The following is a 23,406-nucleotide window of genomic DNA, read 5'->3' as shown; positions in this document are numbered from 1 at the left end:
GTTTTATATACAAGCTATCCACATATCAGGATCATACTGCTAGATGCTTTTGCTCACTCCATTCTCCCCTCCCCCCTTTCATCCTTTTCATCCAGCATCCTACTAGTCAGGGCTAACCTGTATTCAGCTACACTATTGCTAAGTTGGCCCTGAGTGCAGGAAGCCAGACCTCCTGAGGGGGGGATGCTCTCAGGGCCCTTACATTCTCACGTTCAGATTTTTTTCATCAGAAATCATCAGCACTGACATGTTCTGACAATCTCCTGGTTTCCTGCAGAGCGCCTGTCTTGTTATGGCATCTGGTATTCCAGCAGTGCCTCTTGCTTACAATGTCAGTCTTCCTTAAATTAGGACTAGGTACTTTTTTCTTTTAAAACCTGATGAAATTTAACATTATTAAACATTTATTCAAAAGAAAATAGTAGTGTTTCAGCTATATCTTACATGTATATTGGGAACTTTAATAGTGTTTATTAATGACCAATTCTGATAAAATATTTTAACTTTGTAAAAATTGATTTTTTTAAAAAAACCTATTTCTTTCAGTGTCTCCTGAAGCGATTGGATTCCTGTCTGCTGTTGGTGTGTTCATTATCCTCATGTTGCTCCTTTTCCTATATATCAATAAGAAGATGTGTTTTGAAAATGTTGGTGGTTTCCCAGATCTTGATTCAGGATATGCTGCAAGAAAGAATTCACAAGATAAACTTTGTAAGTGTCATAAATATAGTTTATTAAACTTAGTTATAAGACTTATTTCCTTGTAAAAATGTATAATACATAAATACACAAATAATCACATGACTCAAGTGATGAAAAGATATGCATTATTGACTTTTCCTATGATTTTGCACTATGTTTAAGAGAAGAAACTTTTACAACCCTTAAGCCTCAGAAATTCAACAGCTATATAACGGAAGAGTTGGCATTTACTTATCTTCTTCTCTTGCAATAGGAGAGTACTCTTGAATGTGTTTTAAACATGCCATAATTGCCTATAAGTAAATCTTCCTAAATTAATTTGAGAATGGGATTGTTGGATTTTCACTCAGCCTACCAAATCCGTGTTTGAACTTGTGGAGGTGGTGATGCATTTACTCACCTAGAAAATAATTTTAAGGAGTTGGAAACAGACATTGGAAACTAAATAGATCTCTTCTCTGGCTGATGAGTTATTTCTAGACTTTATTTTCAACAGGACAAAATTTTTAAGGGTAATGTATAGACACAAGGATAACTAGATCTTATAACATAAGAGCTTGAGGGCTGGTAAATTAAACTCTTCTGTGCATTTGGGCTGCAGGGACTGAACATGCTTTGTTAGCTCACATGAGAGGAAGAGACAGACACCAGAGAACAGGACAGGAAATCTCAGAGGTGTTCTTCCCTTCTGCCTCTTTAAAAAAATATTTTTTTGGGGGGGGAGGGGGAGTGATAGAAGAATATTTTTACTCTGGAAATTAAGTTTTTCTTCTTCTTTTGTTACACAGCACATCTTCGTATTCAAAAATATCTCCCATTATGTAAAAGATAGCAAATGTTTTGGGGGCAAAGAAGTCTCCATGATGTGCACTGCTGTGCAGCTGTTACGTTGAAAAGTTGTTTTGATGTGATTTTTAATTAAAAAAAAATCTTAATTTAAATGTCTTATAACTTCTTCTTTACAGGTTAGAATAAAAATGCATATTTCCTCCTCACACAGTTGTCTTATTTTGAAAATAATGAATTTTATTATGGTTAGTTGATGCTGCTATTGATGAAAGACTGTCACTTTACTAGTTGAATTTTGGCCTCATTTGAAGATACTTACTTATGTTGCTTTCTTATTATTGTCAATGCGTATTGAATGGAAAGAACAAAGTTGCAACTTCACCTGGTAAATAAGTTAGAGGTAACAAAAGCAAATAGCTGTGAAATTGAATTTGGAGAAATGGAGTTGATCTGTTTGTGAAACAGAAGACTTTTCTATTGAAAAGTTGTTGATCAATAAATTGGACAAATGGCGTTTTTCAGGAACTTACACCAAAATTTGAGCCTTCCCTCTGTGTCTTCTCTGGTTGATACTCTTAGCAATGCTGTAGATGATCTGACCAATGCTGTTGGAGAAGTCAGCTACAGTGTAGCTGATTCAGTAACAGAACAAGTAACAAACATGATAAATGGGCTTCGTGCAGAGAATGAAAATTCCAAAATACAGGATGAAAAACCTGTTGAAGGTAAAGAGGATACGCTGTTATTAACTCATTCCAAGGAAATTAATATGAAAGAGGGAAGAAGTACTGCAGAAAATAAAGAGACTCATTATCCTACTTCATCAGATTTTGTAAAAAAAGATCTAAATCAAGGTGAAGTATTTGACCATGTCCTGGGCAAAAAACAGTGCCAATTAAAAGGCAGAGATAATAACAATCAGTTTATTAATGATACAGAAGTACCTCAGGATTTGAAGAATGTAGGAAGAACTGTTAAAAAGGAAGCAGTAGGAGGAAATGAGTATTTAGTAAGTAAGTTCTCAAAGGATAATAGCCTGAAAAACAGTAAATTTACAGTGGATGGGTTAATCAAGGAACAAGATAATTGCCTACATGCAGTATCAGATAATTCTAAGAATCACTTACAAGGAAAAATCAAGCCACGATCATCTGAAATTGATTTTAAGGATTCGAAAGAAGTGCACAGGATGAATGTTTCCCAAGATTTAGAAACAAAAGTGAATGAAGTACAAAAGCAAAAAATATCAAATTCTGACTTGAAAAAGACACACAATGATCATTCCTTAAAAGAAAAGAAATCTGAAGCCTTTTTTGACAGAAAAGGAAAATCTGTAACAAAGGATGGAGATAATGCATCAGCTATAACTACAAAAACAGGTAAAAGGAAAAATTCTAAGAAATCAGAAAAATGTTCACGAGAGCTAAGTAATAAGAAGACAGCAGAAAAAGGTGAGGAGTCCTTGAGCAAGCTTCATTTTTCAACCTTTCCTGAAACTTATGGTACTTTCTACTTTTTCACATAGCTTGCAGATTTCGCTTTAATAATACTGTTTTCTGTGGATGGAAGTAATTTTGTTTTCTAGGTACTTCATTCTCTAATTATGATATCTCTTTGAAGTTAATTACTTTTTTAAAAATATAGTTAATGGAACTGATTACTAGATATTTTTCATATAATCTAACTTTTTTTTCCTTATAAAATTCTTCTCACCTTTTCTGAAGTACTTTGTGTGATTTCTGTCGCAAACTTGAAATTAATTAATATTGGGAATTAATGCTTGTTCTTTGAAAGTGGCTTTCTTTTTGTGTGCTTTAAAACTTTTACAGATTGTACAAATCTTGCGGTCTTTCAAGTTTGCATAGAGTCTGATGAGATAAAGAAAAAATGCATTTCTGTCACATTTGTGTTATAGTAGATCTTCAGAACATATTTCCAGGATATATAACATAATTTTAAGACAGAAAAGTCACTGACAAGTGATAAGTAATTTTAAATATAAAGAGAACTGAACAAGACTTAAAGTTAGGGGCAGGTTTAGCTCAGCTGGTTAGAGTGTGGTGCTACAAATGCCAAGGTCATGGGTTCAATCCCCGTATGGGCTACTCACTCAAGGGTTGGGACTAGATGATCTCCAGATATCCCTTCCAACCTTATGATTCTATGATAATCTTAGAGAGAAAACCTGTCTATTGGTGTGGATGCTGTGTGCGCTGCCTTCAACATCCAGTCTTGTAACAGTGGGGTTACAATAGTTTGTGAGCAAGATGCAAAACCTGGTATTTTTACACAGTTGCTTTGCAGGATGTGTAGTGAATTTTTAGAAAACAATGCATGCTTTCCTGGAGAGGCTGTTCCTGTAGAGAGATGAATAATTTGATAATACAACAACATTTTTTTTCAGTGCATGTGTTATTTCCTCATATGATGCAACACTTGGAAAGTATATTTTCTATTGAAATTTCATTGTAGGTACCATAATAAGCAAATCAATAGGTTTTAATAGGTTAATAATGGTATTAGTCAAATGAAAGAAAGTCCTTTAATACGAACATGAATTCTCCTGGGCAAGTTTCCATAGAAAACATAAAAATCAATAGACACATGTCAGGGAGAGGCATAAAAAAACACAACCTTTTTGAATTTAGTTGAGAGTTTTTTAAAATGTTGCAAGAAGCTATTTTCCCTGAAGAAACTGAAACAGATTTGTATTATTCAAATTTTTAAAAATGTTTCCTTTGATACCTAGTGTTCTAACTGTATTTAGGTTAAGTCCTCTGAGGAGAACTCATCCTGTTTCATGATTTGAAATACTATTTCTCCTGAATTAAAATGTATGATCTAGAATTGAAAGATCTAGTTGCTCATTAGCAGTCTTTAAGGCACCAGTTTTCCTGTAAATACTAAATTAAGCTCATGTACACGTTACATTTAGAGCTGGTAGCACCATCTGCAGTTAAAAGTTTCCTCACTTTTAGCATTTCAAGACCTTATTTTCAGTCACTATAACTGTGTGCCAAATTTGAACTATTTGGGATGAAATCTGACATGGTTTCTGTCTGTGATCTATCTTCTAAGCTGTAGTTTAAAATCTCTTACTGTTTCCAGGAGTAAAGTATGGCAAAAACATGCTGGCTATCTGTGCAGAAAATAAATAAATTTCTCATCTGCTTTATTAGGAATCTTTGATGCTTTTGTACGTTGGATTATGTACTTGAAATGTGGCAGAGCACTTTTCCCATGCCAGAAATGTGCCTGTTATTTAGATCTTTTACTTCAAAAAGTTTTTACAAAGTTCTAAATCTTTGAAACGTTGTTTTGAAAATGCATGGTAAAAACTTCTTTTAATTTCTTTGTTACATTCTTTGACCATCCTACTTGCACTTACATGCTTCATTGTCCGAGTTGAAGAAAGAGCAGGACTTATCCTACTTTGATACTTTTGGATATTGAAGGACGTAGGAAGTTTGAAGAGAAGAACGGAGAATTAACATGACTTATGAGAGGAGTGAAACTTTGAGTGCAAGGTGGCATAACAAGTTGTTGACTAGGATTTGATATAGGATAAATGACAGCTATGGAGGAACTGATAACACATGAAGATGTAGAGAGACTAAGGTTGAAAAACTTACATTACATAAGTATATGATTAGGTGCAAGTAAAGAGAATATGGGATTGAATATGCAAGGAGAATCAAGAGAAACTTCTTGAGAAGCCAAAAGGGGATGCTTAGGTCAGAAGCCTGGAGTATGGAGCAAAGAGACTTATCCTAAGATTCATCTCATTTAAATGTAATCATAATAAAAATTGTCTTACCTGAACTTGTAGCCTAAACTTTCTCTATAAGCACAGGGAGAAATAGACCTCTCTGTAAGTGATTTTACTATGTATCCTAGAGGCTTACCTAGAAGTAGGAAGCAATGGCCTCTGTAGTAGGAAGAGCCAACCACTCTGAATGTAAAAGAAGCTGGATGGCTAGCTTAGATGGAGTTACCATAATTTTAAATGGAGGAATTTTGAGTAAGCTGAATCCTTCTTTAGTCAGAAAGCCCAGGCAGAGACTGCCTGGACATGAAGACGGGGACTGAGTGGGACCTAGAATGAAAAACTAGAGGACTTGGCTGGGCTTGGGAGGAGGAAAGAAAAGGTGGAGGGCAAAAGAGATTGAGTGTGGCTAGATAGTGTATTAGACAATGTTCCCCTGCAGAATCAGGAACTGAGCACAACATTATGGCATCTGAGTTCTCCTGCCTTCAGTAATTAATAAAATTCCACTGACAAATTGTATGCCATGGACTTGTTCACATGGAGCAATGGTAATGCTAACCTTTATTAAGTTTGCATGAACCTTTTTTATGCCTTTTGGAATTTGGTTTCTACAAAAAGCTCTGCAAAAAGTGTTAAATTTGGACAGAACCCAGTTGAAGTTTGGACAATGGAGGGAGATTTCCTTTTACTGTACTAAAAGTCCAGCTGCATCTTTGAGTTATAAAGGGAAATCATGCTCAAGAGAATTAGTTGGAAAAAATTGGCCACCAGAAGGTAGAGGAACTGGAATAAAAAATGTAACAAAGATGCTTTCTTCTATGCAACTTTAGCTCTTGTCAGGTGTCTGTAATGAGAATCTGCCTTTGAAAAAAGGGACTGTAAATTAAATAAATTGTGCATATAAACATCTATCAGTAGCATTTTCTGGTTTGTTGTCTTGATTTTAAGCACTGCTAACAAGCATTTTAAAACAATTTTGTGACAGGCTTTTCTTTAAGAGTTTTATTTCTAGCTTATGCTACATGCTCACAACAAAAATTACTTGGAGGGTTAGGAGTTGCCTTTTTTGATTTGTTAGGTATCCAAATGTGATAGTGAAGCAGTAATGAGTTTACTTTACATAAATTATAATTGTTTGAGCATTTTCGTCTTAAATGAAGGGTTTCAAGAACTTGAATGTCTCCTACCTTTCAAAAAAAGCTCTGTTTTCTGTTTTATTTGTTAAAGAAGTTTTATGTTTTGAGCTGCAATTGATTTGCTTTATTTTGTTCAAACAGACAACTCTTATATGAGTAAAGACCAACATGGTTCTTCATCTGAGAGTGAAGACGAAGCACTGGGCAAATATCATGAGGCCTTGTCTAGAACCCAGAGTTCCAGGTTGCCAGTGGTGGATGGTAGGCAACAAAAAAACTATGTATGGGAAACCAGACAAAAATACAGTCCACTGTCTGCAGAATACGATGGATACAGTAGTGAAGCCTCAATAGATGAAGGTAAAATTGTTTTACAAACATTCCTTTTAATCCTAATTTTGTAGTTATGTTATTTGTATTTTACAAATAATATCTGCAAGAAATATCCAAATATCTTTTATACTTCTGCATATTCCAAAAAAACTAATATGAACTTGTTTGTGTGTTCTCCCAGAAATACTGAAAATAATATAATTTCTTCTTATGTTATATACAATTTTATTAATAGTCATTTTATTCTTTGGGAAATCTTCTTTAAATTATTTGATTCAGGAAAGAAACATGGCAACTCTTCATAAATTCTAGGGTATTATAAATGTAAACAAGTCCCAGCTACAGGATTTGATATGCTTTTATTGATAAACTCTCCTAACAGCAAAGTAAGCAGAGCTGGTTATTGCTCATGGTACACATGATCATTGTCATATGCATTACTGGAATGTCTTAAATCTTTCCTTGAAATCGTGGAAAAAAATAACTACAAATATTAGATTAATATTAATCTTCCATGGAGTTAAAAGTTGGAAGTAAATAGTAGGATGTTTTCTTTTGTGGTATATATTTGTTAATTTTCAGTAAAGGTCATACTTAACTGCCTGAGTAGTCAGATATTAATATTTTTTTTTGTTTTTTATACTTCAAAATAGTTGCATGTAAAAACTATCTCCAGTCATTTTCTAGCATCAAAAGAGGGCGGTTTGGTTGAAGTTAGTTAAAAGTCAGGCTTTACTATACCTACTCCATTATAGTAAGACATTTCCTGGCCTCCCTTTAATTTATTAAAACATAGTTTTTTTTTTTTTTTAAAAAAAAGACTATTTTCTTTCTACCATAAAGTGGATACATATAATTGAAAGGAAGTCTATACTTAAATATATACAGTCCAAAAGTGCTTTAAAAAATGAATTTTTCTACTGTTTGATATAATTCTATTATTTAGAAGTCCATTTGTCAATAAAACTTGAAATTAGTGCATGCTCTTTAATCATTCTGAAGTTAAGACACACAGGATGTGAAAGCCATCGTTGAAACTGCAGAATAAGAGAATTCTATTCTCTTCTGATCATCAGAATTTTCAGATCTTTCCTTTGTTTTTTAACTTTAAGTTGAGTTGAGTTTCAGCAACTAGGGAAGTAAATACAGAGGTGGGGTGGGATGGTAAAGACTGATCCTTGGACACTTTTATGGAGAAGGACGGTAATGAGAAGGAATAGTTAAAGTATCTTTGTTTTTTTTATATCTACTGATATCTATCAGCAGTATTGTTGAGGGAATGTGAAAGGTGGGATACTAGCTTTTGGGATTTGTGTACCTGATTTCGCTGTCGGAAAGGACAGTGAGATATATTAACAGGAGATGGAAAAACAAAGTGTAGTTATTAGTAAATACTACCAGATATTACTACTACTATGATAAAACTGTTCTCAGATACATCATTCTTGGTATTTGTCTCATTCTAAACCAATGAAGCCCCTCATTAAAATAAAGTCATATAATAATTCAGGTTGGAGAGAACATCTAATATTCCTCTTTTTATTTCACAGTTATTTAGATTTTGATCCTACTTCATCTTCTCAAATATTTTTTCCATCTTAGCTTTCCAATTTAGCCCCATAAGACTTGAGCTTATAGCATTGTGCTGTCCTCAATCCAGGATTTGTTTTCAGTTTAATAACTGTGTTTCTTATGATCCTCTCAGATCATCAAAATTTACACGCTTATTTCTGTCCTCTTCTGAGGAATAAGAACTTTAGTCCAGAAATTTATATCATAGTTAGAATATAGGACAAGAGAATCGTGTTGGCAAGTCCCGGTGTTGCAGCAAGAAACCAAACAACTGTTTTTCCCCTCCTTCTCTTTTGTTTTTTCTTTTCTTGCTAAAGATACCATCCATCACCAGCTGCCATTCCTTTTCAATGCTGTCTTCATTTAGGAAGTTGGCTGGATGCAGAACCCAGGGTGTGTCTTTTTTTTTTTTTTTTTTTTTTTTTTTTTTTAACTGCAAGCTCTAAACTGGTATTAAAATAAGTAAATAATTTTCATTAATTTTAATGAAAACCCATTATTCCAGAATTTAGGGGGAAAGAAAAGCAAAAATATCAAAACATTCAACTTACTAAACTGTGACATCTTTAACCATATATTTCTACTTTCAAAAAAGCTTTAATACTCTCAACATTTTGCTTTTTCTACTGTATGTAAGAGAGGAGTCTCTTCAAACTTTTAACAAGGAATGGAGAAATAGCAGTGTTGTTTGATAGCCTGCAGTTATTCTACAGTTATTCTACAGTTTTTTTACAAAACACTTCCAAATTACAGCAGTGATTTTGCCTCATCTTTGCAACCCATTGATGTCAACAGAACTATTCAAAAAGGTTCTGTGGTATTGGACACAACCACCTAATATTTTTTCCTCTTTCTGGTGACCTGAAGGTGGCACACTAGAATAATTAATTAGCACGTTAGAACTTTTTTATTCTTCCTAAATTATTTCAAACATAAAGAATCTTTGCATAATAGTAAAAATGTGTTTGAAAAGAGGAAAAGATGCAAAAGAGTATGTCCTGTTATGTTCATCACAGAAGGAAAGCTGCTATATAGAACTTTGAACTTCGAAAACTTTGAAACTGAGAACTTTGAAGAGAGAATGTGGGAGCCTTGTGAAGAAAACCTGCAGTCATAAATAAATAAATATGAGGCTGGCTGTCACTATCAAACAGTTCACTGAACAGATGAGGTTAAAATCTCAGATTTCCAAGTAGGGAGCATCAAGAAACATTCTAGATGTTTCAGTGTAATTTTTTAAAAACTTCATGGTTTTTAAACTTAGGACATAAATCTTTAGGAAATTTGAGATGCCACAGAGACCATGAGATTTTTTCGTTACGTAGTTGGCTTTTATAATTGTTTAAGTCTTTTTTTAAGTGTAAAGAAAAGTGATTTCCTAATTCTTTGCAATGGGGGGAACAAGCAATATGTTCCTGTGTACTTTAATATGAGAAACAATTGTTAGTGTATGTTTGCCATGTTCTTCTGTTTCCTCATGTGTCCTTTGTCATTTCTGCTTCTAAGATTTAAATATTTTATCTCTACTTCCAGCCTAAGGCACCCTTCAGTGCATTTGTTCACCAGGAGTGGATACTGTTGAAATGATGAGAGAATTCATTTTTGTCACCTCTCTATTGTCTCTCAATTCACCTCTGGTTAATCTGCCTCCATTGGTGTTATTAAAAGTTGCATCAGAGAGAAAGAGTAATATGAGCTGACAAAGATGCATGATATTTCATTTTCAGAAATGTTTCTGTTATTTTCCTCTTTAGCACTTACTCTGTCATACATTATATTTTTCAATAATGTCCTGTGTGTTTTCAAAGGAGCTAGTAAGTGCTTTTAGTAATAACTGTTTATTCTGTACTTCAGTCTTCACTTTTTAAATATCTACTTGTTTAGAGAAGTCTGCACTTAACTATGCGCTCACAAAATAACAGAATGGAAAAGAAGAAAAAAATACAATCTTGTTTTTATTAATATACCTTACAGGCTTTGCATTACTAAAATTTTTTAAATATACAATATTAATATACAGTAATCCTTGCATTACTGAAATTATAAAAAAAAAGTCTGATCGTATTAACTTAAAATTTGCTTATTATCCACTAACTACTTTATTACATATATTTTCTGGCTGCAGGTCTTCTAGAAATGTGTTATTCTGAAGCCTGAAAACGTGTGGTGTATTTTCACATCATTCTTTTCTCCTCTAGATGGCCATATTAATCTTTCTTTTCAGCATATTTTTAGAGAACTGACATAGCATTTTTTATAATGTGTTTATTCCTTAAACGAAGAAACAGTATCTTATGATTTTTATTTATTTCTGTATTTCAATAATGGAATGCTTTAGTAGCACATTAACTTGTTCAATAAAATTTAGATTTTTAAATTTTGATTCACAAATATGTGCTCGTGACCAGTACCTGATCCACTTTGTATAGCGCATTTGATGCATTTAGATTCTGATGAATTTTAATAGCTATTTTAAATGGAAAATTGTAATTGATATTGGGCTTAAATGCAAGCATTTCTGCAGACTCTAAGCTGCTAGCAAATAGATAAATATATCTTTTGTAGTACCTCTATATAAAATCAAATAAATTGGAAAATGAAGGTGAAGACAAATCATGGCAAAGTAAAATGGTACAGAAGATATATTTACACTTGAAATGCCCAACTCTTGCACAAATGATTCAAAGCTATTAATCACTGAAAAGAGAGAAACCAGCGTATCTCCAGTATTTCTTGATATCTGTATGTCAGTCTCTGTGCTTAGGGCCTAAGGATTTAGAGGTAGCTCAAAATTTCAATTCTTATTTTGTCGTCTTCGTTCTTTATCATGTTATCCATGTGTATGTGTACTTGCTGAAGTAACCTTTGCTCCTTTTCCCATCCTGATGTAACTTTCCTTTTCTTTTTGATAATGTACTTCCTGTTTTTTGTAATATGCCCTGCCATTTCAAATGCTCTTATGATTCTATTGAATATATAGTAATTGCCTTTATTTGTTTCAATATTTTTGTAGTATTCTGGAAGAGGAAATTAATGTAGGCTGTGATATTGCACGTCCATTTCAGAAGGTGAAGAACAAAAGAAAGGAAAAAACACCAAAAGAGTTATAAATAAATAAGCAAAAATAACAAAGTAAGATATTTCTGCTAATGAGGGGATTATTATGAATTTCAATGGAGATCTAAATAAGAAATTGTTTTATTTACAAACTTTAAATTGGCCTTATTCTTATGTACTTTAGTAATTGAAAATATTTGTTAGTATATCTATTGGTCATAATCTTAAATGGACTGTGCTTTCTTAATAGCTTCAATTTCCAGAGAAAGTACAAAATGTTACTAAACTAGCCTCTTTACCATCTCCAGTAGTGGCTACTTCCTGAACTTGTCTTTGTTTTCTCTATAAACTTCATAGGCAAGTTGAACATATTTTCTTTAGGGAAACAGTCCCTTGAAGCTTCTGAAAATGGGAGTTTGTAAACTTAAGAATGTTAAGTGTGTTGAAGTTTTTATAGGCAAATGTCAAAAGCTGTAGGTTCCTCTTTGGTTTTGTAACCAGGATTCTCTGAATCTCTCCTCTGAGAAGAATGAGAACAGGGATGGAAGAGTGAAATTCTACTTCTTATTGGTAATTTGCTATGATCTTAAAGCATGTCTTGCCCGGATCTCTTTAACAGCTGTGCAAAATTCCAGTTGTTACCAAGCAAATCAAGAACATTAGTCCTAGCTCTGATGTAGAGTAAGTAACATTCGTGATGAAAAAGGTAGAAAACTTCAAGCAAACTTAAGTTTACTTTATATAGCTGTGGATTATCAGTGCAGTAAAACTACAGGTTCTCCAAGCTAAGTCAGTTTCTAACATCTTAATTGGTAGAGCCCTATGGCTGAAGCCATGTGTGTTCAGAGACTCTATTTCTGAGACTGACCCAAGTGCCTTACATTTCACAAGGTTTTTTGGAAACATATGGAAGCACTAAAAGACTGCAGTGAGAAAACATAAGTTCTCTTAAATGAGAATCTGCTGCTCTAGCTGGCATATGCTACTGGATTTTATCCATCTTTTCCATATTGTGAAGGTAGAGTATAACATTATTTTTGTAGTTTATCTTCTCCACTTTCATTCTTCTTTAGGGTTTTGACACTTTATGTTGATATGTCTGTTGGACATATGTTTGCCTTGCTCCTCAGTGTCAATCTTTGCACGTGAAGGTGACTGTTCTTCTGGAATCTCTTGGATCTGCTTCTTTATGCAGCTTTTTGCATTTTCTCTCTTGTTAGTTTTCATCTCTTAGATAAAGTGTCTTCACTGAACCACTTGGAGGATATAGAGAGATTTCCTTTCAGTATACTCCCAACATAAACACGAAGAGTTCATTTAAAAGCACCTCAAACTGACATGCTGATGAATCTCCCAATTTGTTAAAGCAATTTTCTTTTCGGGAGGAGGGAGAAATATGGTTGTATTGTGTTCCGCAAACTAAGGTAACAAAGTTCTCTCAAAGTTGATTTATCTATCTGTGCATTTCAACTACTAAGATTTACAGGTAAAGCATGTAGTGCAAGTAGTGAAATAAGAGCTATAAACTGGTATTCAGATTGGGAGAGTGAATGTTCAGTTGAATACCATTTCATGTTGTGATGTTAATTTAGTTACTTCTTTTTTCCTCTAAAGTGCTTTAAAGGAAAAAATCTGAAATATAATGGAAATAGTATCTAGTAAGAAAGTGACCACACATTTTTCTCTGACCTGTCTTTATTAGATTACCCATGAGATTTCTGAGGTATAATATCTGTTGAAAGAAAATATTCTGTATGGCCTGTGGCTTGGGTAGAGACGATGCTTGTAGTAGTATGTTCATCCAGATAATTTTGAAAGGGTCCTTAAGTAAAGATGCTTAAGGCTTCTCTTAAGTAATTTTTAGAGCAGTTATTTCTCAAATGTTTTGAAGCGTATTTTGAAGGCTGAGTCAAGTTACAGCTATGAGATATTCCAGATATTCATACTCGTGTATACCAACAGCAGCTGATACCATTCTTGATACACTATTTTGTTTTTTTTTTTTTTTTTTTTTGATAGAAAAAAAGGAGGTGCTTCAGTTAGTGTTCTTTAAATTTTTTTTTTTATTTGATCTATTATCCATGTGGCTACTTATACCAGCTTCCATATACTTCTGTTTTCTATTATGTGGATGTCTATCCTTGAAATTTCATATTTTAAGAGTAATCATTTTACAGTGTAGGAGAGTGGACAACAACATAAGGATACAAAATTTCTGGTTCTTAATTGTGTGCATATGTCTCTTATTTACTGGTAATTTGAAGGAAGTAAATTGGGTGGGTTGACTCCAACCCGTAAAAAACTTGAGCAAGAAAAGTTGTGATTTTGAAGCCCCTGTGTGTGTGGCAGTTCAATCCATATCCGTATCAAGGGCATGTTGTAGGGTAGTTTTGTGTCTACTATGGTACAAAAAAGACAACTTTGTAATTCAAAGATCTGCAGGTTGTTGTCCAGAGCTATGGAGAACATATGACATGCCTTTCTTTTTTCTTTCTTTTTTTTTTTTCTTTTTTTTTTTCTTGTCTTCCAGTATGGCTTCTTCTAGTGTGTTATTTTGTGTTAGTGAAAGATAATCCTCTGCTATTCCACTATAGAATAATAGTGAAAGTTAATTCTGTTAAGTATTCGAAGTTGTGGTGCATGTCCCTGAAAAATATAATCAACTGAGCATTGCAGAGTGATTTAGATACTAACTTTTTGTCTGTCTGATATTTTTCAGTTTTTCAGAATTCTGATCTGTTTTATGTCCTAAGAAAGTGTTACTCTTTCTCTTTTGAAAAGTTCCTAGTATTAAAGGAATATTATTCAAGTATTGAGATATGGTCTTGTTGTGGTTATGTTTCTTTACCGATATGAATGGCAGACAAACACGCTGTGTACAAGTAGTCTGGAAATCTGCAGTGTGTAGGATCCACAGGTAAGAGTAGAAAGCAAGTGTAATTTAATAATCTTATTGTAATGTTCTTGGGGAATATTCCCAGAAATGGGAATAAGTAGAAATTGGAGTTTAAAGACAAAGGTGATTCATAGCTGAGCTTTAGACTTGGTTCAAAGAGAGTGGAATTATACTGAGAACTTTTGGATTGAAAAGCTAGATAGACGATATGAAGTAGTGCATGATAAGTCCCTTATTGACAAAAGGTAACATATGAAAGTGCTTGATAGAGTAAAGTTGAATGATTCTGAAACTGTGGATTTACCCAGCAATTAACAGTGGAAATACTGGAAGAAAATGTTAAAGCATGCATATCATCTACAGATGACAGGAAAAAAACAGTAACAATACTCAAAGTCAATGATGATGATAAGATTTTTAACAAGAAAATTCCCCTTCCAGGTAGGTCAGCTCTAAATTGGAGAAAATCAACCCTCAGTGGGAAAGGTTTTTTCCTGATATGTGCAAGTGAGCAGAGCACACTCACAAATCAGGCTGCCCTTGCCAGCATTTTGAAATCTTTGAAGGAATATGCTCTGTAGTGATGTGAAGTCTTTTGAAGAAAGTCACCCTTAGCAATGTGCACACAAATAGCACACAGCAGTACACACCTTCCAGTTGTCTTACAACAGAATTTTAGTTTTATATACATTTTACCACTGCAGTTTCTCAACTTCTTCACATGCCTGATGTGCTTTTAGAGAGGGCAAGGTTAGCAGCTAAATTAGTATCTTAGTCTTTTCCATGTTGATCCATATCCATGATCAGGCAACTCTTATTTCCTTTTCCTAATTTTTCTTCTATTGACAAGAGCAACAGATTATTTTTATAAATCTTCCTGAACTATTTTGGTTTTGTTACCTACTCAGTGTAGATTACTTTCCTATGTATTCATTGCATTGATATATGCTATATCATACTTAAGATTTTTTTCTTGTCAAAATAAACTTTCATATACTATTTATAACATGTTTGTGTTGTACTTTCAGGAATTATCGGGATATTTTCCTTGAGAGGAAGTGTGAGATGTATAATATAACTTGAAATCCCTCTATTTTTGCAATTACCTTTCCTCTGCTTCATTTGCAAGTTATCTGGAAATAGATCCTTACGAAATATAAGTTCCATACTTCGATTGTTTCAGTGTGGTTGAAGGTTATTTATTGTGATGGAATCATGATCTCATGGAAGCACGCAGAAAAACCCAAAGGGAAAATTATTTTATTACCAGAAATTTGATTCTGGACCTTAGAGAAAAGCTAGCAGTCATGCTAAACAGGGTATAGAATTTTCTGTGTGAAGTCACCTAAATCCAACCTAACTGAAAGCTTGATCTTTAAATTAATAAATATGAAATTCTGTACTTTTACTTGTGCACCATTTAATATTCTGTCAGGATGTGTTTTATTCGATATATTTGCACTATTTCTTGTTTAAACAAATTGCTGTTGTATTTGTAACCTTTGTACTGAGTCTTGTTGAACTGCTTTAAATTTAGTCCATAAAAGTGCTTTTTAAAAGGTATTCAGTTATCCTGATTTTTTTTTCATTTGCTCTAAGTTTTAAAGGAGGTTTATGACATTCCTTTGCAAGATATATCAGTTTGTCAGATAAAGGTTTAAAATTAGATACATTTTATTCATGTTAAAGTCACACCCAGCTTATTTAAAGGCAGCTTTGACTTGGAGTTGCAAGCCTGAGGATATTGATTTGAATTATGCATGACTGTCTGGTATGCAGTTCCATTAGCCTGCTGGATGGATAATGTAAACATGTTCAGAATTTTAAGTATCCTATATGAGCAGCAGATTAAAAAGAGAGCTGATAAGAGTGTGTGTATTTGGAAAATCCAAATCTTGAAGAATAAAACTACAAAAGAAAGGTTGTGATCTCTTCAAGAGGCTGACTTCAGATGTGTGGGTTTTGTTTTTTTTTTTTTTTCCCTTTAAAAACATTCAGCCCAAATGCCACTTACGTGCACTACCTGAACAGGTGAAATGGTTGCTGTTGTTTACTGCAATGAGTTGCCAGGAAACATGCTCATGATAGAAAGATCAAGGCCAACTGTGCATCTTCCTACAGAAAAAGAAATAGCTTCTGTCATTGTTTGAATTGGTCAAGAGTACAGTGATTAACACCATTTCTTCATATCTTTAAGGAACCTTGTTTAGAAACGTTATTTGATGTTGCTCAAACTTTTTGTGACTTGCAGTATTTCAGCTTCCATTTTTGTAGTATGTGATCTCTTTCTTTTTCCCAAGTAACTCCTATGCTTAAGCAATCTGTAGTTTGGTAGCGTTATGTAATGGCTTCTAAAAATTTTGTTTTGAAACCTGTAGCACTGAAAACACTAGCAACATTTAAAACAGTTAGTATCTTTTTAGAATTTTGTCCAGCTTCCTGTAAATTTTGAAAATAGAAAAATATGACAATTCTAAAGTGAAAAATACAATGCCATCTCTGGTATATTTTGTTAAGGCTTAATGTACTTTAAAGTGTTTATGTCATTATATGTAGCATCCATGGAAATCTAAAGAGTTGAATGAAAAACAAAAAAATCTAGAAAGCTGTTGTACTCATATAGAAATTCTAATGAATAGAGAACAAATCTCATCCAATTTTGTATTAATTTGCAGCTACATTCTCAAAATTATTTTGAATTAAGTGTTTCATATTTTGTTATGGTAAGTTCTGCACTTAATATCAGAATTGAACCATTTTAAGAGAATAATAGGAAAGAATGAAGATGTATGTTCCCTGAACTTTACAGTATTCACTTGTTTACTCCTTAGTATAAAAATAATTGCATGAAAATTTACACATAAACGTATGACTTGGAAGTTCCTCTTGAGGATGGAGTTCCCTGCTCTGTGCAGTGTTCTGATGTTTTTTTCTTTTTTTTTTTCCCTTTTCCTAATGAATCTTGGATCGTGCATTGTTGGTCCACACAAAATTTAGCCAATAGATAATTCTTGAGTACCTCTGGTGAAGTTTGAGAATATATTTTAAGTTGATGGTTATTTTTCCTTGTAACTGAAGAATAATTAATCTATTAATAGAGATTAATGTCTAATGCTCTTCTTCAGAGAAAGTCCTCATCCTATTTCATAATGGCTTTACCTTTGACAGTTTTCAGAGCAAAATTCCTTTCCCTAGTAATGAGAACCTGCTCTGAATTGCCTTCTTTTCCTGGTGTCGTTTCCTTTCTGTTAGCAAAAAGAGTCTTTAAAAAGCAGATCTTAGGGAATAAAAACACTGTAGTCATCTGTGTAAAAGGCAGTCTGTGGCCTCGGAGATAAAGAGACCAGTAGTGACCATTTCCAGGCATCTTTGAGATTCTGTGAAGGAAGAATTAAGAAATTTTATTATAAAGGATAGTAACAAAGGTAATTATTCTTATTATTGCTTAAAAAAGTACTAGCTTGCTTTTTATTTCTACTCTGAGGGGAATGGGCTCTTATATAAATACAGCTCATATATTTTGGTGCACAGTGCGGGTAATCAAGAAGAATATTGTATAGAGAAGAAATAAGAGCATACTTAAAGGTTAATGTGATAGCTGGATTACTGAGCTCTTGTGCAAATGTCTGTCCTGTTCCAGATACTCAATTTTCTGTGAGTGGTTCCAACATTAAACTGAGAAACTATAAATATTGTGATAATACAGATTGCTTATCATAAATACCACGGAGTGAGTAGTGCTCACTTTGTTCTTTTTCATTGCTCAGTAACTTTTCGTTAGTTCTCAAGGAAATTGTCCACCAAAAAAATTGAGAAGGCTTAATTATAGTTGAATGTACCTTACTACTAAGTAAGAGCATTGCGTTGATGTTTCATCCCCAAAAGAGAAAATTTGTCCCCCTGAGAAAATTCAAAGTTAAATTTTCAAGAAATGCATCTTATGAAATCCATGCAAGCATAAGTCTAACCTGCAGTGATGCTGTGAGAAAAACAAAAACATGTAATTGTCTTTAGTACATACATGTTTGCGGAAAACTTACTGGAATGGCTAAAGCTACTGCTCAGTGTTGATATAAATGAGAGATAAGAGTCTGTGGGTCTTCTGCTTCAGTGTGTCTGGCTCAGGTGTGGATTTGAAAGCAAGGCTGAGCTTATGGATGTATGTGGAACAAGTCAGGAGATTTTCTGTGGTGTATTTTGTTGTAATAGAGAAGAAGTTTAGCAAAATAAGGAAAAGGAAGAGAAAAACTACTGCCTAGCCATTCTTCTCTGAATATATAACAGTTAGTTGCCTTTGCTGCACTCATGCAGCTGATAACTTTGACTTTGATTAAGTTTATGCAAAGATAAAATTTCTGAATGAGTCTGTATCAAGCCCATACTACTATAATTCTTTTGGTTATTTCCCCTTACTTCTCATACATTAATTCAGACTTTGTTAGTATCAGCACTTGGTTTTTTTGTCTTGTATAAATTTAGCTAGCTAAGTGGGAGGGAGTTTTTTGTCTGTAAGAAGAGATCAGAATATGCGAACATAATAGGAAAATAAGTTTACTAACTGTTCTCTACTTCAGGACAGTTTATTGTCTTCTGTGTCACAGATTAGTAAACGTTATTCCCAGCTTATTGGAATTCAATTTGCCTTTGAAAATTCCCATGATAAATTGGTATAAGGAGGCCTAACAATTTCTATTTAAGAGGGCTCTATTTACTGTAGCTTATGTATAATCTCTGAATTTAGTACAATGTTTCTGCAATTTCTTCCTGAAAAGCTTACTGAAACTTGCTACATGTTGTATATCTTCAGCAGAGATATTCATCAATACTTTAGAAACACCTAAACTCTGTCAACTCAAAATAAACAGCAAACTCAGTATTATTCTACATTCTCCTGTTTCCATTTTAGCACTATTTCAAGACTAGTCAGATTAAACAGGTTTACGTCCACATCTATTTCATTTTGGTTTCCTTGTAAACCAGTGTTAGATATAAGACAGAAAAAACCCTACTTGTTTGTTTCATTACAAATGTGATGTACGGCATACCTCTATCTTTTGGCAGGGGGGACAGAAACACTTCTAAGAGATTAGATACTCCTCCTGTATAAATGGCTCAGATTCCTACTGTGTCAGTTTTCTAGTGTTTGATAAGGCACACAAAGCAGTTGTAGGAGAAAGCATATCACTTGTATCCATGGTAACTCGAAAGATACTTTGGAACTCAAAGGGGTAGAATAAGCCAGAGTAATAGGTCTCATTATAAGGGCAAAATACATAAAAAGGTTCAGGCACGTGCTTTTAATTAGTTGCCAAGAATAGCTAGAAGCAGAGACGACGCAATGAAACAATAATTCTTAGTATTAAAAATGGGCAGCATTTAAAATCTAAAGATGTGCTCAACTGAAAGGCTCTTATCTTACCATCTTATGGGTATTCAGTCCATGAATACTAATAGATTTGCTATGGTTTCTTAATCATGCTTAGGACATGAGAGAGCACAGTGATAAAAACTACTAAGTCTCATATGACTGCAAGTTTTAGAAGTTGCATAATGATGTTAATTCTCATAGCTGTGATGCAGCATCTTATGAATAGCATATGCAAAACATTCTGGTATGTTTTACAAGTGCATCTTTGGAAAAATAAATTTGATGAGTACATCTTTGTAGGAATAATAAATAGAGATTGAAAATGCAGATTGGTTGGAGGTGGAAAATACAGTATTTTTCACAATAAGTCACTTTGTTTACCTTGCTATTTTAAAATTAATTAATGGGAGAGTGTGAAATGCAGTATGAAACTTGAATAGATGTGCTAGAATTGAATCTAGGAGAACCAAAATAGAACAGTATACAAAGAACAAGGTATATGGTATTTGAATAACCAATTTAATGGAAATATTTTAATACAGTAAATAATTTTAAAATTTTCTATTTGAACAGCACTGTGTTTATAAGGAATCCATCTTGTATTGCAGTGCAATTCTCCACATTATTTCCTCTGTTGCTATAGAAACTAATTCTAGTGCAGCTGTGATCGCTTATCAAAATTCTAATGTTTCAATACCCATTTCTTATTTTGAGCTATTTAAATAGCCTTCTCTTACTTTGACTCAAGCTGCACATTTTATCACTGTGAATTGTTGACTGGTCAAAATGTTAATGTGAAGTGATAGAAAATGTTGGGGTTTTTTTTGCTTTCTGCCATCTAAGCTATCACACTTATTGTTAAAGTTTGAATAACAAGAAAATTAAGACTTTTTTACTTGCTAAATTATAAAGGTCAGTATTTGCTGTCTAACATCAGTATTCTGTAATGGATATTACTTCATCAGTGTAATCTTAATTATATGGAATATTTCATAAACCTGAAGTTGTACATGTTACTGATATGTGGCCCTGTGTGATTTGTGCATGTGTCTTTATACCTGTGTGTGTATGATTAAACTACAATTAATTTTGTTACATGCAACCTGTATGTTGCCATGTTCGTTTAATCAAAATAAAATTTTCAGTGATATTAAATTGTCTGAAATTAGTCAACAGCAAGGTATAATGCAGTATAACGTAACCAGTTAAAGTATTCTGAATCTCTTCTGGTTCTTGTTTGTTTATTTATTTTTTAATTATTATTTTTTTTAATAGTGAAAGTCCTCTGCTGGTAAGTAGAGGTATACAATAGATCAGAAATCAGCAGTGTTATCATACGATAGAGAGCTATTCCTGCCTCTGGCTTGTTAAACTGCTGTATTAGAGAAAATACTTTGTAGATATTTGAGGTGATCCCTGTCCTTGATTATATAATAAAAACTTTTTTTAAAAGAAAAAAATATTGTTGAATCTGTGAACCGTAGGTTGAAAGGACCTATGGAGATCATTTAGTCTAATCTCCTGATACAAATAAGGCTAACCTGAAAGTTAGATCTGATTGCTCAGGGCCTTGACCAGTTGAGCTTTTAAAACATTCAAGGTTGGAGATCACAACCCCTTTGGGCAACCAGTTCAAGTGTAAGACCCATTCTCATTGTTTCAATTTTTTTCCTTATATCTGATTGGGATTTCTGTTGTTGCAATTTATATACTGCTGATTTTATATATTGTTAAGTAAGGTATTTTAAGCTTTTATCGCTGGGTTTGGAAAAAATAGCATTCTGAACTGTGTTAAACATCTTTCTGCTGAGTGTGGTTTCAACTATAATGTCAAGATCTAGAAACTTAGGTAACACCATATTATGTAAATTGGTGGGATAGGAGTAGGCCTGGCTAAATGTTTTATGCTTTCTAGTATTGCAACAAAGCTACTGAAATGTTCCGGCAGTATTTTTCAAGATAATCACTGACTTTCTGAATGAGTGTACAGTAATTTCATGTAGAGTCAATAAATCATTTTCAAGTTTGAAATTATCATACAAACATTTTGCACCTGTAGCTGTCAGACTTTGATTACTAATTAGCTGCTATTACCTTTACTTCTCTTATTCAACAAGTATCAAACAGTAATTTCAGATTAGGTACATAACTTTGCTGATATAACATAGGTCCATAAGAAAAAAGGTTTTGAAGAACATGTTTCTATTTTGCCACAAAGTCTAATGAGTATACTGTAAATACACCACCATCTTCATGAAACCACAATTTATTAGTTAATGTTTTGGGAGATTAAATGGGTTGAACATGATATGCTGCATTCTCATTCCTGATTGATTAGTATTACTGTTTTATTGGGTGGATGTCAAGGAAAAATGATTCATCTCCTACTGTTTGATGAGGGCTGAAGCATTTTTTTGTAGCCCTTATAAGCCCTTGTGTGTAACATGCAGCTTTGCCATTATTCTCTGATTCTAATAAGTTCATGCATAACCTTGCACTCTCGTCACTGGTGCTACAGCTCAACGAAAATATCTTCACTGGGCCGACTCATCTAGTTTCATCTAGTCCTGTAGAAATTCAGGTAACCACCCATTTTCTTAATTTTTTGGCAACTATGGAAGTATATTAATAACTACATTGTACATTACTTACAAGTCTAGTGAAACAGCTTGTGTGTGACGGTGGGAAGTCTCAAAGGTGCCACAAAGAAGTGCAAGAAATTTAGTTGTGAAAAATCCTATCTTTTTATGCCCAGAGAAACTTGTTTGAGGCTTTGCTGGAGCAAGTGCAGCAGACTGACATGCTGCATGCTCCTTAATCAGTGCCTTTTCTGTAAATTCTTTGTGGTCTTATTGATTGTGTGAAGGAAAGATACCTTATTTTCAAAGCATTTCTTTTTTCTGTGATTTAAGTGTCTTAATTCTTTCTTTTTCTTTTTGAGTATTGGCTCAAAGTTTCTACCAGTGCCATTATTGCTAACCATGCTTTCTACAAGCCCTGATATTTAAAAAGTTTTAGAATTCTTGAGCATATGTAAACAAATTTCTGCTATTAGTAACCTATTAGAGACTTCTGAGAACTGTGATGATCCTTGATTTTTTTTCTTTTATTTTTTTCTAGGACATGAGTTTTAACTATTTTTATTTGGTGAAGTTATAAGTAAGCTTATCCCGAGAAACATCCTTCCTGCCTCTCCTGGAATGTAGCTGACTATGTTCTCTAGGTTGTGCAGATTTTCATCTGCAAAAATGGATAATCCTACCTATCGGAAGTCTCTGATTTGTCTCTTATCTTTTTGCTGCTGTTGACATTGCTTTTTTCTTAGATCTGAACCACTTTCTTGCATGTCACATGGTGTTTTATTTTCCCCATTCCTTCACCTTTCTTTCTTTGTCATTTTTGCTTTATTTTAGGTGTTTGTAATTTTTCATCTTTGTATCTTTTCTCTTTTTTTCCCAACCAGTTTGGTTTTTTTCCCTTTTCTGTAAATATCTAAACTTCCCTCTCTTTATTTCTCTTCCTTCTGTTGTTCATCTGTCACCAAGTTCTTACCACTTTATTCTGAATCATTGTGCCTACTTTCTCTTTTAGCCTTTCATTTTTTTCTTCTCACTTTAATTTTTTCCTACCCTAATATTGTATTTTTTGTCTTTTCTTTTCCTCCTCCTCCTCCTCCAATGGAGAGTTGATGATAAATGGAAAATACTGTAGGGGTAAGTCCCTAAAGAAGCTGGAGACTTGTTGGTTCCCATTTGGTGGTACATGTTCAGGTGAATTCTTAGCT

The 23,406-nt window shown here is 33.5% G+C and overlaps 1 protein-coding gene across 2 annotated transcripts in view; it reads left to right on the top strand.

Annotated features, from left to right (window-relative positions):
* The first annotated feature begins 584 nt into the window (after positions 1–584).
* SYT14 (synaptotagmin 14) overlaps positions 585–23,406 on the top strand; it is a 54,932-nt gene continuing 32,110 nt past the window's right edge. For both annotated transcript variants that reach the window (XM_062573584.1, XM_062573583.1), the window contains exons 1-2: positions 585–711; positions 6,538–6,756. In XM_062573584.1, the coding sequence (XP_062429568.1) occupies positions 600–711; positions 6,538–6,756 (331 nt within the window). In that variant the 5' untranslated portion in view covers positions 585–599. The remainder of the gene's footprint in view (positions 712–6,537; positions 6,757–23,406) is intronic.

Source organism: Rhea pennata, chromosome 3, assembly GCF_028389875.1.
Source record: "Rhea pennata isolate bPtePen1 chromosome 3, bPtePen1.pri, whole genome shotgun sequence".
In the NCBI taxonomy this organism is placed as follows: domain Eukaryota; kingdom Metazoa; phylum Chordata; class Aves; order Rheiformes; family Rheidae; genus Rhea; species Rhea pennata.
This window is presented reverse-complemented; position numbering and strand designations above follow the sequence as displayed.